This window comes from Acomys russatus, chromosome 31, assembly GCF_903995435.1.
Source record: "Acomys russatus chromosome 31, mAcoRus1.1, whole genome shotgun sequence".
NCBI lineage: Eukaryota > Metazoa > Chordata > Mammalia > Rodentia > Muridae > Acomys > Acomys russatus.
The window spans coordinates 1,497,782-1,509,530 of record NC_067167.1 but is presented as its reverse complement, the minus strand read 5'-3'; the positions used below and the strand labels follow the sequence as shown (position 1 = coordinate 1,509,530).

The following is an 11,749-nucleotide window of genomic DNA, read 5'->3' as shown; positions in this document are numbered from 1 at the left end:
GGACAGAGACACCAGCTCGGCGGGGACCAGGTGCAACACTTTTCTCGCCGCGTCCAGAGCGCAAGCGCGAGCGCTGTCCCTCCGCCCCTCCACGCTGATTGGCTGCCCCATCTCAGGGCGGGTCTTACGAGAGGCTTCAGCCACAGAGACAGGTCCTGAGCACTCTGATTGGCCGCGCCGCCCCGGAGGCGTGTCCTACGACTGATGCTAAGGCGGGGCCTTCGGGGAGGGGGCGGGGCCGGCCGCTGCAAGAGCCGAAGTGATCCGATTGGCCTTGACCGCCTCGGGGCGGGGCCTGACGGCAAGCTGGGGGCGGGGCCGAGGCCGCGGCGGCGCACAGAGTCCGGACCGCGGTCGGACGGGTCCCGCGAGCCAGGACGGGCGGGGCCAGCTCTGCGCCTGCGCACACGGGCACCACGCGCGGGCGGGTGGGCGGAGCGGCCCCCCTAGCGGGGGCTGTGGAGCGCGGGGAGGGGGCCGAGCGGGTGGCAGAGCCGGCGCGCGCCCGGCTGGGGGCGGAGGGCGGAGGCCCGCGGGACGGAACAGCCGCGGCGAGCGGCGGCGGCGGCGGCGGCGGGGACCGAGCGGCGACGAGCCCGGGGGTCGCGACTGGCGGCGGCGGCATTGGCGGCGGCGGGCCCGGAGGCGGGCGGAGAGCCGGGGCGCGATGGAGCGGAAGAGGTGGGAGTGCCCGGCGCTCCCGCAGGGCTGGGAAAGGGAAGAAGTGCCCAGGAGGTCGGGGCTGTCCGCCGGCCACAGGGATGTCTTTTACTATAGGTGAATGAGCGCGCCGGCCGCGCAGGGCCCCAACGGGCGCCTCCCAGCGGCCTCTGCGGCGGCCTGGGCGCCCCGACTGCGGGCGGCGGCGGCGGTCTTGGCCGGGCGACGTGCGTACGGGGCGTGCGTCGTGCGTGCCAGCTCGTGGTCAGTGCGCACGCGCCGAGCTCGGCTCGCGGCTCAGTGCGCTTGCGCCGGACCCAGCGCCTTGCCTTAACTGCACGCGCGCGGCGGCTGTCACTCAGCGCGCGTGCGCGCCGCTCGCAGCTGCAGCCTCGTGGCTTCGCGCCCGCCCGTGGCGCGAGCTTTTGTCCTCTGCGGAATCGGGGACCACGCAAGCCGGCCGAGGGGGGTGCCCGGCCTTGGCCAGACGCCGCTGGGAAGCGGGGGGCGGGGCGGGGGTTGGGCATACCCTTTGACCCCCGTGGGGAGCTCGCGAGGGCCATAACCCTGGTTCCGGGGAGCAGGGTGAGCTGCCCGAGGTGGCTTGATCCCCTCAGCTGCATAATTTGGGGTTCCGACTACTTGGGTCCGCAAGATGCCTCCCGTGTTTGCAATTCTTCCAAATCCCTTGGTCTTCTTGAATCGTACCCCGTAGAAGTGACATCTGTCACAGTGGCTTCTGAGCCCTGTGAATGCGGTGTTTGTGCCCAAGACTTTCCCCCCCCTTCTTTGAGACAATGTCTACATAAACCAGGCTGTCTTGCAACCCCTTAGGGTAACAGCTGTTGGAATTACAGTCAAGCAGCCTACACCTGCTGCTCTTCCCTCGCTTTCTTTTTTTTTATTTTTTATTTTTATTTTATTTTTATTTTTTTTTGCGGTGGTGGCGATAGAATCCTGGGGTTCATGTATGCCTGGCAAGCACCATCCCGCCGTACTGTTACCCCCCCCCACCCCCCCCACCCCCGCATCTGCTCTCTGAGCTGATTGAAGTTGTCCCTGTGAGGAAATCTGGCTGTCCCTTTGGTCTGTTGGAGTCGCAGGTTGGCGGCCAGGACCATTGGGGCTGCTAGAGGGTTGTTGCTGTGGCTTCCTAAAGGCCTGGGTCAGTCGAGGGTGTTAACCAGCAAGCAGCAAATAGTGTCTTGGGACCCTGTGTGCATGCGGCCCCGCCCCCTTCTCTGATTTGCGCAGTCTTGTTAACACTTTTTTTGTTTTGTTTTTTGAGACAGGGTTTCTCTGTGTAGCCTTGGCTGTCCTGGACTCACTTTGTAGACCAGGCTGGCCTCAAACTCACAGCGATCCGCCTGCCTCTGCCTCCCAAGTGCTGGGATTAAAGGCGTGCGCCACCACGCCCAGCAACACTTTCTAAACCTTGTAACCCCAGGGTTCTGTCCTGTGAAGGAGTCTATAGGCCATGATCCCACTCTACTCCCTTCTACCCTGGGGGGCGGGGGGGACAGGTGGGGCAGCGCAGGGACAGCAGCGCTGTCCCCACCTCTGTCTAAGGCACAAAGTGGTGAGAACAAACACCTGGCGGCTCAGTGGCTGTGACCCGCGATGGGCCTAAGTCTCCAGACTGTCGCTATTCCACTTGTCTCATCATGCAGCCTCCACGCCCCAGATAGCTAAGTGCTATCCACTCGTGTGCGTGACACCTGCCACGGCCAGGTTGTGCCGGCCTCACAGAATCCTCCTACACAGACACCATGGAACCCCTTGGAGCTGAGAAGCCAGGGTCTCTCCTGGGGAACCCTGTTCTCCCTGTGCATGAGGGCAAGCTCTAGCTGCCCTGCCCCTAGGCGCTCTAGGACTCAGTCAGGGCCCTACAGACCCTGCTTCGGGATCACATCAAAGCGGCTGTCCCCATACTAGCACCTCCCACCCCAACTGCTGAGAGAGCCCTTCTGACTTGTTTTTGAGGTAGGGTCTTACTGTGTAGCCTAGGCTGGCCTAGAACTTGTGGACCCTCTCTTCTCAGCCTTACCTGGATGAGGGACATGTGCCACTATGCCTGATTTTGTGGTCTTGTTTTTTAAATTCAGTTTTTTTGGGGGGTGGGGGGTTTGAGACAGGGTTTCTCTGTGTAGCCTTGGCTGTCCTGGACTCACTTTGTAGACCAGGCTAGCCTCGAACTCACAGAGATCCACCTGCCTCCCCCTAACCCTAACACCAAATGCTGGGATTTGAGGCACGTGCCGCCATGCCAGGCTCTAATTCAGCTGTTAGAATGATCAGCTGGATGCCAAACTCACTCATTAGGAGAGAGCCAGCTTTAGTCATGCTCCAACAGGTGGGCTCTCCATCAGATTAGATCTTAGAATATTATTTTTAAAAGGCCCCAGGGACTAAGGCTGGACTCAAGAGATTAGAATGCTAACACAACGGCAGGGCCATCCCCAGCACCACGCTGTGCCTGCTACCACAGTGGAGACAGGAGGACCACGGACTCACCAGCATGCTCCACCTCAGTTTGAGACCAGGCTGGTGTACAGGAGGCCGTGGCTGGAGGGGTCCTTGCCTTCCACTGCCCATCCCCCTGTCCACTCCCTAGGCAGCTGCCAGTCAGAGTCCTGTGTCTGGCTGGGGTCCACGGGGCCTAGGACAACGTGGGCTCCTGTAGCTGGTGTCCTGGCTATCAGTGTGGGGCTCAACCGTCCCCACCAGAAGCCCTCCTGCCAGCCCCAAGATGGTTGGCACCCACAGCCACACCCAGCCTGTAGCCATTTCTGACTAATCCCAGAACATTCCACCCCAGCCCCCCCAAATCTGTTCCTCATTCTGGGACATGCCCTAACCCTGAAGCCCCCAACACGGTGCGGCCTCATTGACCTCAGTGTCCTCCGGGCCCCTGCACATTTAGATGTTTGAGCCTTGCTCAAGGGACTCAAGCAGGCACATGCCGCCCCACACTTGGGGCTATGTGGCAAGTTCAAGGGTATCCTGAAGTACATAAGACACTGTCTCAAATCAAAAAAGCTGGGGCTCACTGAGTTGATTAAGTGTTTATCTAGCCATCCAGGCGATGGCCTTTCAGGAGCTGAGAGGAGTATCAGGAAGTCTGAGACCAGCCTGGCCTACATGACTCCTGTCCCCGATACGGGATAGGTGATCCTTGGAAAGCAGGAAGCCGAGTGGTGCAGGCCCCAATGTCATAGGCCCCCCCCAACTTTGGGCTTCCCAGATGTACTGCGCCCCCACCCCAGCCTAAGGCCTGGCTTCTTGGGGCTATTCTTACTTTCCTTAAGACACGGGCACGGGGAGCGCGCCCCTCCACGGTGGTTGGGGTGGGGTCCTGCTCAGGCTGACCAGCTTCCCGCCCGCAGCCCCAGCGGGAAGAAGTTCCGCAGCAAGCCACAGCTGGCACGTTACCTGGGCGGCTCTATGGACCTCAGCACCTTCGATTTCCGCACTGGAAAAATGTTAATGAACAAGATGAATAAAAGCCGCCAGCGCGTGCGCTATGACTCCTCCAACCAGGTCAAGGTGAGGGTGGTGACGTCAGGGGTGGGGCGGACCCTTTGGGTTAACCCGCATCGCCATCGAGCCAGTACCTCTGCTGGCAGTAGCATGGCGCGTATCTGGTTTGGTGGGTGGGAGATCTGCCCGCCTGATCGCCCACCCGCCACTATTCAGGCTCTGGCTAACCGCCTCCCTGGCCCCTCCAACCCTCCATGGACCCCGGTCGGAGCGGCCCGCTGCAGAGTCTTCTCCCCCCAGGGCAAGCCTGACCTGAACACTGCACTGCCTGTGCGGCAGACTGCATCCATCTTCAAGCAACCAGTGACGAAAATCACCAACCATCCCAGCAACAAGGTCAAGAGCGACCCGCAAAAGGCAGTGGACCAGCCGAGGCAGGTGAGCCCCAGGCAGTGTCCATGGCATCCTTTAGGGGGTGGGAGAAACCAGTACCTTGGACGAGATAAGCAAGTGCCTTGCCCCCCGAGCTGCATGCCCCTGGGCTTTTATTTTTTATTTTTGTAAAGTATTTACTCCTTAGAAAGAAAATGGCGGCCCAAGCTTGTTGGCCCTCACCGGAGACCCAGCACTTAGCCTCTGAGGCTGGGGAGGGAGGCTCTGTGGGGGGTCACGAATTGTAGGGTTTTTTTTAACCTTGCCCTTTTAAAAATCAACATAACAAAAGCCAAGACTCCTTTTGGTTTTCTGACCCGTCTGTAAACATCCCCAGGTCTGCTGGGGCCTGGTGCTAGGTAGGGGGCGGTCATAGGGCGGTCGTTCCCACCTTAGCTTCCTGTAACCGTGCCCCTCTACCCTAAAGCTGTTCTGGGAGAAGAAGCTGAGTGGCTTGAGTGCCTTTGACATTGCTGAGGAGCTGGTCAGAACCATGGACCTTCCCAAGGGCCTGCAGGGTGAGCGGGGGTGGGGGGGGGGCAGGCATGGAGGAGGGCTGCCCTGTGGACTTGGATGAGGTGGGTGGATGCCCGTGCCTGGGGCTTCTTTTTTTCCGTTTTTGTTTTTATCAGTTCTCTTTTTTGAAAGGTGTGTGTACACGTTGTCCCCCACCCCCTGTGAGTCTATCTGTACCACAGGCATTCATGTGCCAATGAACAGGGGCATGAACACCCCACAACTGGAGTGACAGGCAATGCGAGCCTTCTGCTGTGGGTGTTGGGAAGCGGTTCTGGGCTCCAGGAGGTCCTGCTCTCTGGCCACCAGCATCTCCTGTACCACCCCTCTCAGTTTTCTGAGACAGGCTCTCACTGTGGAGCCCTTCCTGCCTCTGCCTGGGCTTACAGGCTAGTGCCACCATGCTGGACTTTGTGGGGTGATGTCATAACTCCCCAGGAGGAGCCTCTGCCATCCAGTGACCCTGCCCACTGTCACTCTTCCACAGGAGTGGGCCCAGGCTGCACAGACGAGACGCTGCTCTCCGCCATTGCCAGTGCACTGCACACCAGCACCCTGCCCATTACAGGCCAGCTCTCCGCAGCCGTGGAGAAGAATCCTGGCGTGTGGCTGAACACTGCACAGCCGCTCTGCAAAGCCTTCATGGTGACCGATGATGACATCAGGTAACTGGCGGCTCCGTGGGCTGCACCCCCAACCACTAGTCATGAAGAGTGCAGGGCAGGCCAGCTTATACCTGACCCTCAGGAATGCTGGGAATGATGCAGGGACTGTTGGAATGGCTGGGGTTGGGGTAAGACAGACACAGACAGTGAGGTGCGGTCTTGGCTCAGAAACTGTCACTGCCATGAGCCTGGGAGAACTGGGAACCTGGGAGCAGACCCTGAGTGAGTGACAGCTCTCCGGAGGAGGCCTGGTGGGTGTCGCTAGGGAAGCAGCTCTGGGCACTTGGGCCAGGTTCACTGTCTCAGACCAGGGAGATAAGCAAGGTGGGGACAAGAGCAGGTCCCAGAACTAGATTCTGGGCCACCGTGAGTGGTCTGCCCGCTCCTGTGTGCACGTGGCTTCTACATAGCTTGGCTGTGAAAAGTTGAAAATGTCCAGAGAGAAGTGGGTCCCCGCAGCTGATGGAAAGGGTGTGGTGGGCGCCTGTGGGCTGTGCACCCTGTCAGAGCCTGTGTTCCCAGGAAGCAGGAGGAGCTGGTGCAGCAGGTGCGCAAGCGCCTGGAGGAGGCACTGATGGCCGACATGCTGGCACACGTGGAGGAGCTGGCCCGGGACGGGGAGGCACCACTGGACAAGGGCTGCACCGAGGAGGAGGAGGAGGAGGAGGACGACGATGAGCCGGAGCCCGAGCGTGTTTAGATAGGTGCTGCAGGCTAGGGTGCTGGGGTGTAGGCCCCACCCTAGTCAGGCCACTGACAGCTTCCCTTCCTGCCTCTTCCAGATGCCCTGCCCAGGTCGTGGTGACAAACTGCCTCCCATGGCCTCCTGCGGACCTCCCTCAGCCTGGCCTGGACCAGATGGGGGCCTCCATTTTCTTCCCAGCCGGGTCTCAGTGCAGGTGCCCCCATGGGCCATGGACTTGCTTGCCCCTGTGCTGCCTGGCAAGAAGCCCCACACTGAAAACTGAAAGCCTGGGCACAGCTGGGAGGTCACCTCCCTGCCTCCACCATAGGAAGAGGCCCTTCTCGTCACCAAGGAGCTATGAGCTTTGTTGGGCGCTGGAGGAAGGTTCTAGAAGCACACCTGGCTGTGCCTGCCTCACGGTGTCCTAACTCCACTGTGGTCCAGGGCCTGGACTGCAACTGTTCATTGGGGCCGCGCGGCTGAGAGCCAGCAGCCAGCCAGGAAGTCAGTCGCTTTTATTCAATAAACTGATGGTAGGAATATCTCTGGGCTCTGACTTGTCACTCTGAGCCACAGCTCTGAGGGTACCTGGCCCATGGGACACACCTGCTCCAGGCCTCCGTGTCCTGGTGTGGCAGGGACATGGGCTTTGAGAGCGCAATTGGCAGCCTCTCTGCTTGACACCCTTGACACTGACCACCCGAACCCCTGTACCCCTGCAGTTGGGGCCTCTAGGGAGTTGGGGTGTCTCCTCAAACCTGCGCCGCCCATCTGACAGCCTTGGTGGTGGGGCAGATACCTCTCTAGGGCCCGGCGAGTACCCCTGACTGCCCTGTGTCTGTCAGGGTCTTGTTCCCCACACTGGACAGCACCCAAGGCCAGAGCTGCTGCCCCTTGTCTACCCTCACCCACAAGGGTAACCCGGCTGGCAAAGTGTCTTGTGCCACCTCAGAGGCCCCAGAGTTGTTCCATTTGCTCCACCATAGAGACGGTTGGGCTCAGCATCTGCTGGCTGGAAGATAAAGTGTGAGGCGGGGGCACCATCCCCTATAGGCTTGGGGTGCCCCAGTCATCCACTGTCCATGACCATGGAGGGGACTCCCGGCAGGACCAGGCCCTACTCTGCTGACGACTCTCCCAGGGCCATCCACACATGGCAGCCTGACCACCGTAAGCTGCCGATGCCAGGCTCTTAAGTCATTGGGGGCCCCACAGGCCCAGTGGTAGTGCAGCTTCTCGTGGGTCGCCCTGCAGGGGGTTCTGGCATGTGCTAACGGTACCCAAGAAACTGTTGGGGGTCCTCAGGTCCACACGAGCAGTGTTGGCTTCCGGGCCTTATACCCCTAAAACGCAACATGGCCGTTGAGGACATCTCAACCTAGTGACTGGGTGGGGCAAGGCCACCTAAGTTTTCTTGGGGCCTGGGGAAGGGTTCTCTGCACCCACATGGACATGTTGGGGCTGCCTATGTCCCCACCCTACAGCCCTTTGCTCCTTCTAAAAGCCTGTCACACCTTTGTCATCCAGGTCACCTGGTAGCCCTGCAGCCCTCCTATATAACCCTGCATCTTGTCCTGTGGCCACCAAGTTGCTCAGCCCCTCCACAGGCCACTTCTGTCCCGTCAGCCACCGTGGCCAATGGTGGCACCACAGGTAATAGCTTGCCCAGGTGGGGCTATCTGCTTGTCAGAATATTACTAGGCCATGAGCAGGAAAGCAAGGCTTTCGCATGCCACAGCCAAGACATCACACCGGGGAGACACCCCAGCCCCCACAAAAGCTCACAGTGGGACCCCAGAATGTGAGGAAGCAAGGACAGTGAAGTGGGATACTGGGAGCTGAGGAGGACAGGGCCTCTGTTGGGGTGGTGGAATATTCTGGAACTACACAGATGTGGCTCATTACCCCAGCCCCCATAAAAGCTCACAGTGGGACCCCAGAATGTGAGGAAGCAAGGACAATGAAGTGGGATACTGGGAGCTGAGGAGGACAGGGCCTCTGTTGGGGTGGTGGAATATTCTGGAACTACACGGATGTGGCTCATTATCTTGGTGCTGGGGATAGAACCCAGAGCACTATGCTGCCCATACCAGGAAGAGGCCCGGAGCAGTGTTCCTGCAGTCACTTTCTTTTTAAAAATTTATGCATACAGTGTTCTGCCTACCCACCAGAAGAGGGCCACCATGTGTTTGCTGGGAATTGAACTCAGGACCTTTGGAAGAGCAGCCAGTGCTCTTAACCTCTGAGCCACCTCTCCAGTCCCTGCAGTTACTTTCAAATGAAGCAAAGGATTCTCTTCAAATTTAGCTTTATTGTTAAGGAAAGGTTGAAATGCCAAGCATGCTGGCACACTCAGTCTTGTGTGCCATGGCTTCACCATGGTGCCCTCTGTCCACCTGGCCTTCAGTAAAGTGTCCTACAAGCTGCCTCCTCGCCTGTGTGCTTGCCACACACGGAGGACAGCCCCAGGGCAGCAGGGTCCAAGGGATCGGATGCTGGTGGCTAGCTAGGCTCAGAGCATGCGCCTTTACCCGCTTTCACATGTGTGAGTATTGTGGCTGGCTGTGTACCACGTGTGTGCAGCGCACACAAAAGCCAAAAAGGGGGTCAGGACCTTGGAATTAGAGTTACGCGTGCTTGAGACCCACCATGAGTCTTCTGGGAGAGCAGCCAGAACTCTGACCACTTAAGCTGTCTCCCACACATATTTATTTATTTATTTGGAGATGGGGGTGACCCTAGGCCCAGCTGCATGCTGGGATGTGCTCTACTGCAGAGACACCACAGCCCCTGCATTGTTCGGGTTGTGTTATTGTAGTTGATTGGTTTGTTTACATGTTGTCTGTGTGTAAGAGTTCACATGCAAGCACGCACACACATGCAGGTAGCACTCAGAGGACCACTTCTGGTCACTTGCAGGTCACCCAGAGGCTCCCTACCAGGTTCTACATACCTAGTTCTTAGGGATGTCACTCAACTCCCTCATGGGCAAGGCATACATTTCTGCAGGTGAGCAGCTACACGTTCCTGGGGTTAGTCCCACACTCCCATGGCCTCCAGAGAAACCCTCAGTCGCCACACTGTCCCTAGAACTGACCGTGCTGCCGCCGCCGCCTCGGTGCTGGGATGACAAGCTTGAGCCAGTATAGGCCCTGTATGTATGTCTGCATGGAACCAGGGGCTCCCAGCATGCTGGGTGGGAGCAACGCCCTTAGCCTGCTGTTTGTTGTTAAAATCTCGCCCTGAGCCGGGCGTGGTGGCGCACACCTTTAATCCCAGCACTTGGGAGGCAGAGGCAGGCGGATCTCTTATGAGTTCGAGGCCAGCCTGGTCTACAAAGTGAGTCCAGAACAGCCAAGGCTACCCAGAGAGACCCTGCCTTGAAAAACCAAATACAAACAAAAAACAAAAGATCTGGCCCTGTAGCCCAGGCTGGCCTTGAACTCAGAGATCTGCCTGCCTCTGCCTCCCGAGGTTACCGGCAGGCAGATCTCTGTTGGGTTTGAGGCTAGCCTGGTCTACAAAGCAAGTCCAGGACAGTCAAGGATACCCTGTTTCCAAAAAAAAAAGTGTATATGCCTAAGTTTATGCCTGAGCACTGTATAGTGTGCAGGCGGCTCTGGATCCCGGGAAACAGAGTCACAGGCGGTTGTGAGCCATTGCGTGGGTGCTGGAAGGTGAGCCCAGGTCATCTTTGAGAGCTGTAACTCTCGACGGAGGCCTCTGCCCTCTGGCTTTTAAGACGGTCTCTCTCTTTTTTTTTTTTTTTTTTTTTTTTGAGACAGGGTTTCTCTGTGTAGCCCTGACTGTCCTGGACTCACTTTATAGACCAGGCTGGCCTCGAACTCACAGCGATCCGCCTGCCTCTGCCTCCCAAGTGCTGGGATTAAAGGCGTGTGCCACCACGCCTGGCTGAGACAGGGTCTCTTGATGAGCCTGGAGCTCTGGGACTGTAGGGCTGCTGCCCGGAGATGGACGGCCACACCTCCCTCCCTCCGGGGTGCTGGCGTTACAAACACGTTGCTGTCATTTGGGTTTGGGCGCTCGCCTTTGTGCCATCTTCCAGCCCTTTGCTCCTAACCTCTTGGAAAGCCACTTGAGGTGTCTGCCAACCCCCAGGTTTGCATCTTCAAAGGGACTACGTGTCTCTGCCTCTCCCTGCTGTGTGTGCTGAGCTCTGTGCTCCTCCACTTCAGGAGACCAGGACCAGTTCAAATCCCCGAGGGGAGGAGATGGCAGAGGTGACCCGCTTGACTGGCTGCATCCCGGTGCAGCCTCTCACTTTGACTAGCTGCCAAGGATGCTGGAGTTTCTGCCTAGTCAAGGACGAGGCCTGTAGCTAGCCCAAGGAGTGGCCAGACTTTTTACACCCCCCACCCCCACCCCGAGGCAGGGTTTCTCTGTGTAGCCCTAACCGTCCTGGAGCTTGCTCTATAAACCAGGCTGGGCTCCTCAAACCCACAGGGATCCGCCTGCCTCTGCCTCCAAAGTGCTGGGATTAAATGCCACCACGCCGGGCTTTCATTTAATAATAACGATGATAATATAATTATTATTTTAAAAATAAACTTTCACTTCATGGCCCTGGCTGGCCTAGATGGCTTGGAACTTAAAAGCGTGAGCCACCACACCCTGCCAGCTCTTGGCCTTTTAATTAGGATGAGGTGGCTTCTGGGCAGGGGAACCCACACACTGGAGGTGTGAGGACACTCCTGGAGGGGTACATGGGAGGGGGGCAGGAGCACTGCTGTGGCTAAGGGAACTACAGAACGGAGCAGCCTCTGCCACAGACCCCACATAAGCTGACCTGCAGTCTGCTGTAGGCAAAGGCCCATCCTGTCCCCTGCTGTTCATCCTAAGAAATCTCAACAGGAACACTGAAGTGTGTGTGCTCCAGCAGGGGACAGGATGGCCCTGGCGGTGTGAAGAGCCAGTGACTATGATGAGATGCCCCATCCAGGGTACACGACCCTCTCCACCCCCAAGGAGAGGATAAGTAGTCGGGAAAGAGACGACCTCAGGGGCTGCCCAGGCACCACGCCATGGCAAGAGGTATCCGATCAGGGCAATGAGCGAGCAGGATGCCACAGTGCGGGCTCTGGGTCCCCAGGTCATTAGGTTTGCTTGAGACTGAGGCCCAGACTCGGGAGAAGACAGGCCCTGGGAGGGGCGCCACACTTTTGTGCGGAGACGGGTTTTATGACTCTAGGGGTGGATTCGGGGAGCGGAATCGCTGTACCTGAAACGTGAGAGGGACAGCTGGGACTAGCCAGACACCGAAGAGGGACCATAGCTACGCCTCTGCGATGGG

General features: G+C 58.6%; 1 protein-coding gene across 2 annotated transcripts; it reads left to right on the top strand.

Moving 5' to 3' along the window:
- Positions 1-556: 556 nt before the first annotated feature.
- Positions 557-6,978, top strand: Mbd3 (methyl-CpG binding domain protein 3). 2 transcript variants are annotated; one of them, XM_051139679.1, is made up of 7 exons: positions 557-681; positions 4,047-4,206; positions 4,441-4,578; positions 5,000-5,090; positions 5,576-5,753; positions 6,276-6,457; positions 6,536-6,978. In XM_051139679.1, the coding sequence occupies exons 1-6, from the start codon at positions 668-670 to the stop codon at positions 6,451-6,453; spliced, it is 759 nt and encodes a 252-aa protein (XP_050995636.1). In that variant the 5' UTR covers positions 557-667; the 3' UTR covers positions 6,454-6,457; positions 6,536-6,978. The 2 variants fall into 2 exon arrangements, with proteins under 2 accessions (XP_050995636.1, XP_050995635.1); XM_051139678.1 differs by having other exon boundaries at positions 635-777.
- The last annotated feature ends 4,771 nt before the right edge of the window (positions 6,979-11,749 follow it).

Coding starts and splice junctions, on each gene's coding strand:
- Mbd3 (XM_051139678.1), top strand. CDS start 668: ATGGAGCGGAAGAGGTGGGAGTGCCCGGCGCTCCCGCAGGGCTGGGAA. Junction 778..4,046: donor AGGGATGTCTTTTACTATAG/GTGAATGAGCGC, acceptor TCCCGCCCGCAG/CCCCAGCGGGAAGAAGTTCC. Junction 5,754..6,275: donor GTGACCGATGATGACATCAG/GTAACTGGCGGC, acceptor CTGTGTTCCCAG/GAAGCAGGAGGAGCTGGTGC.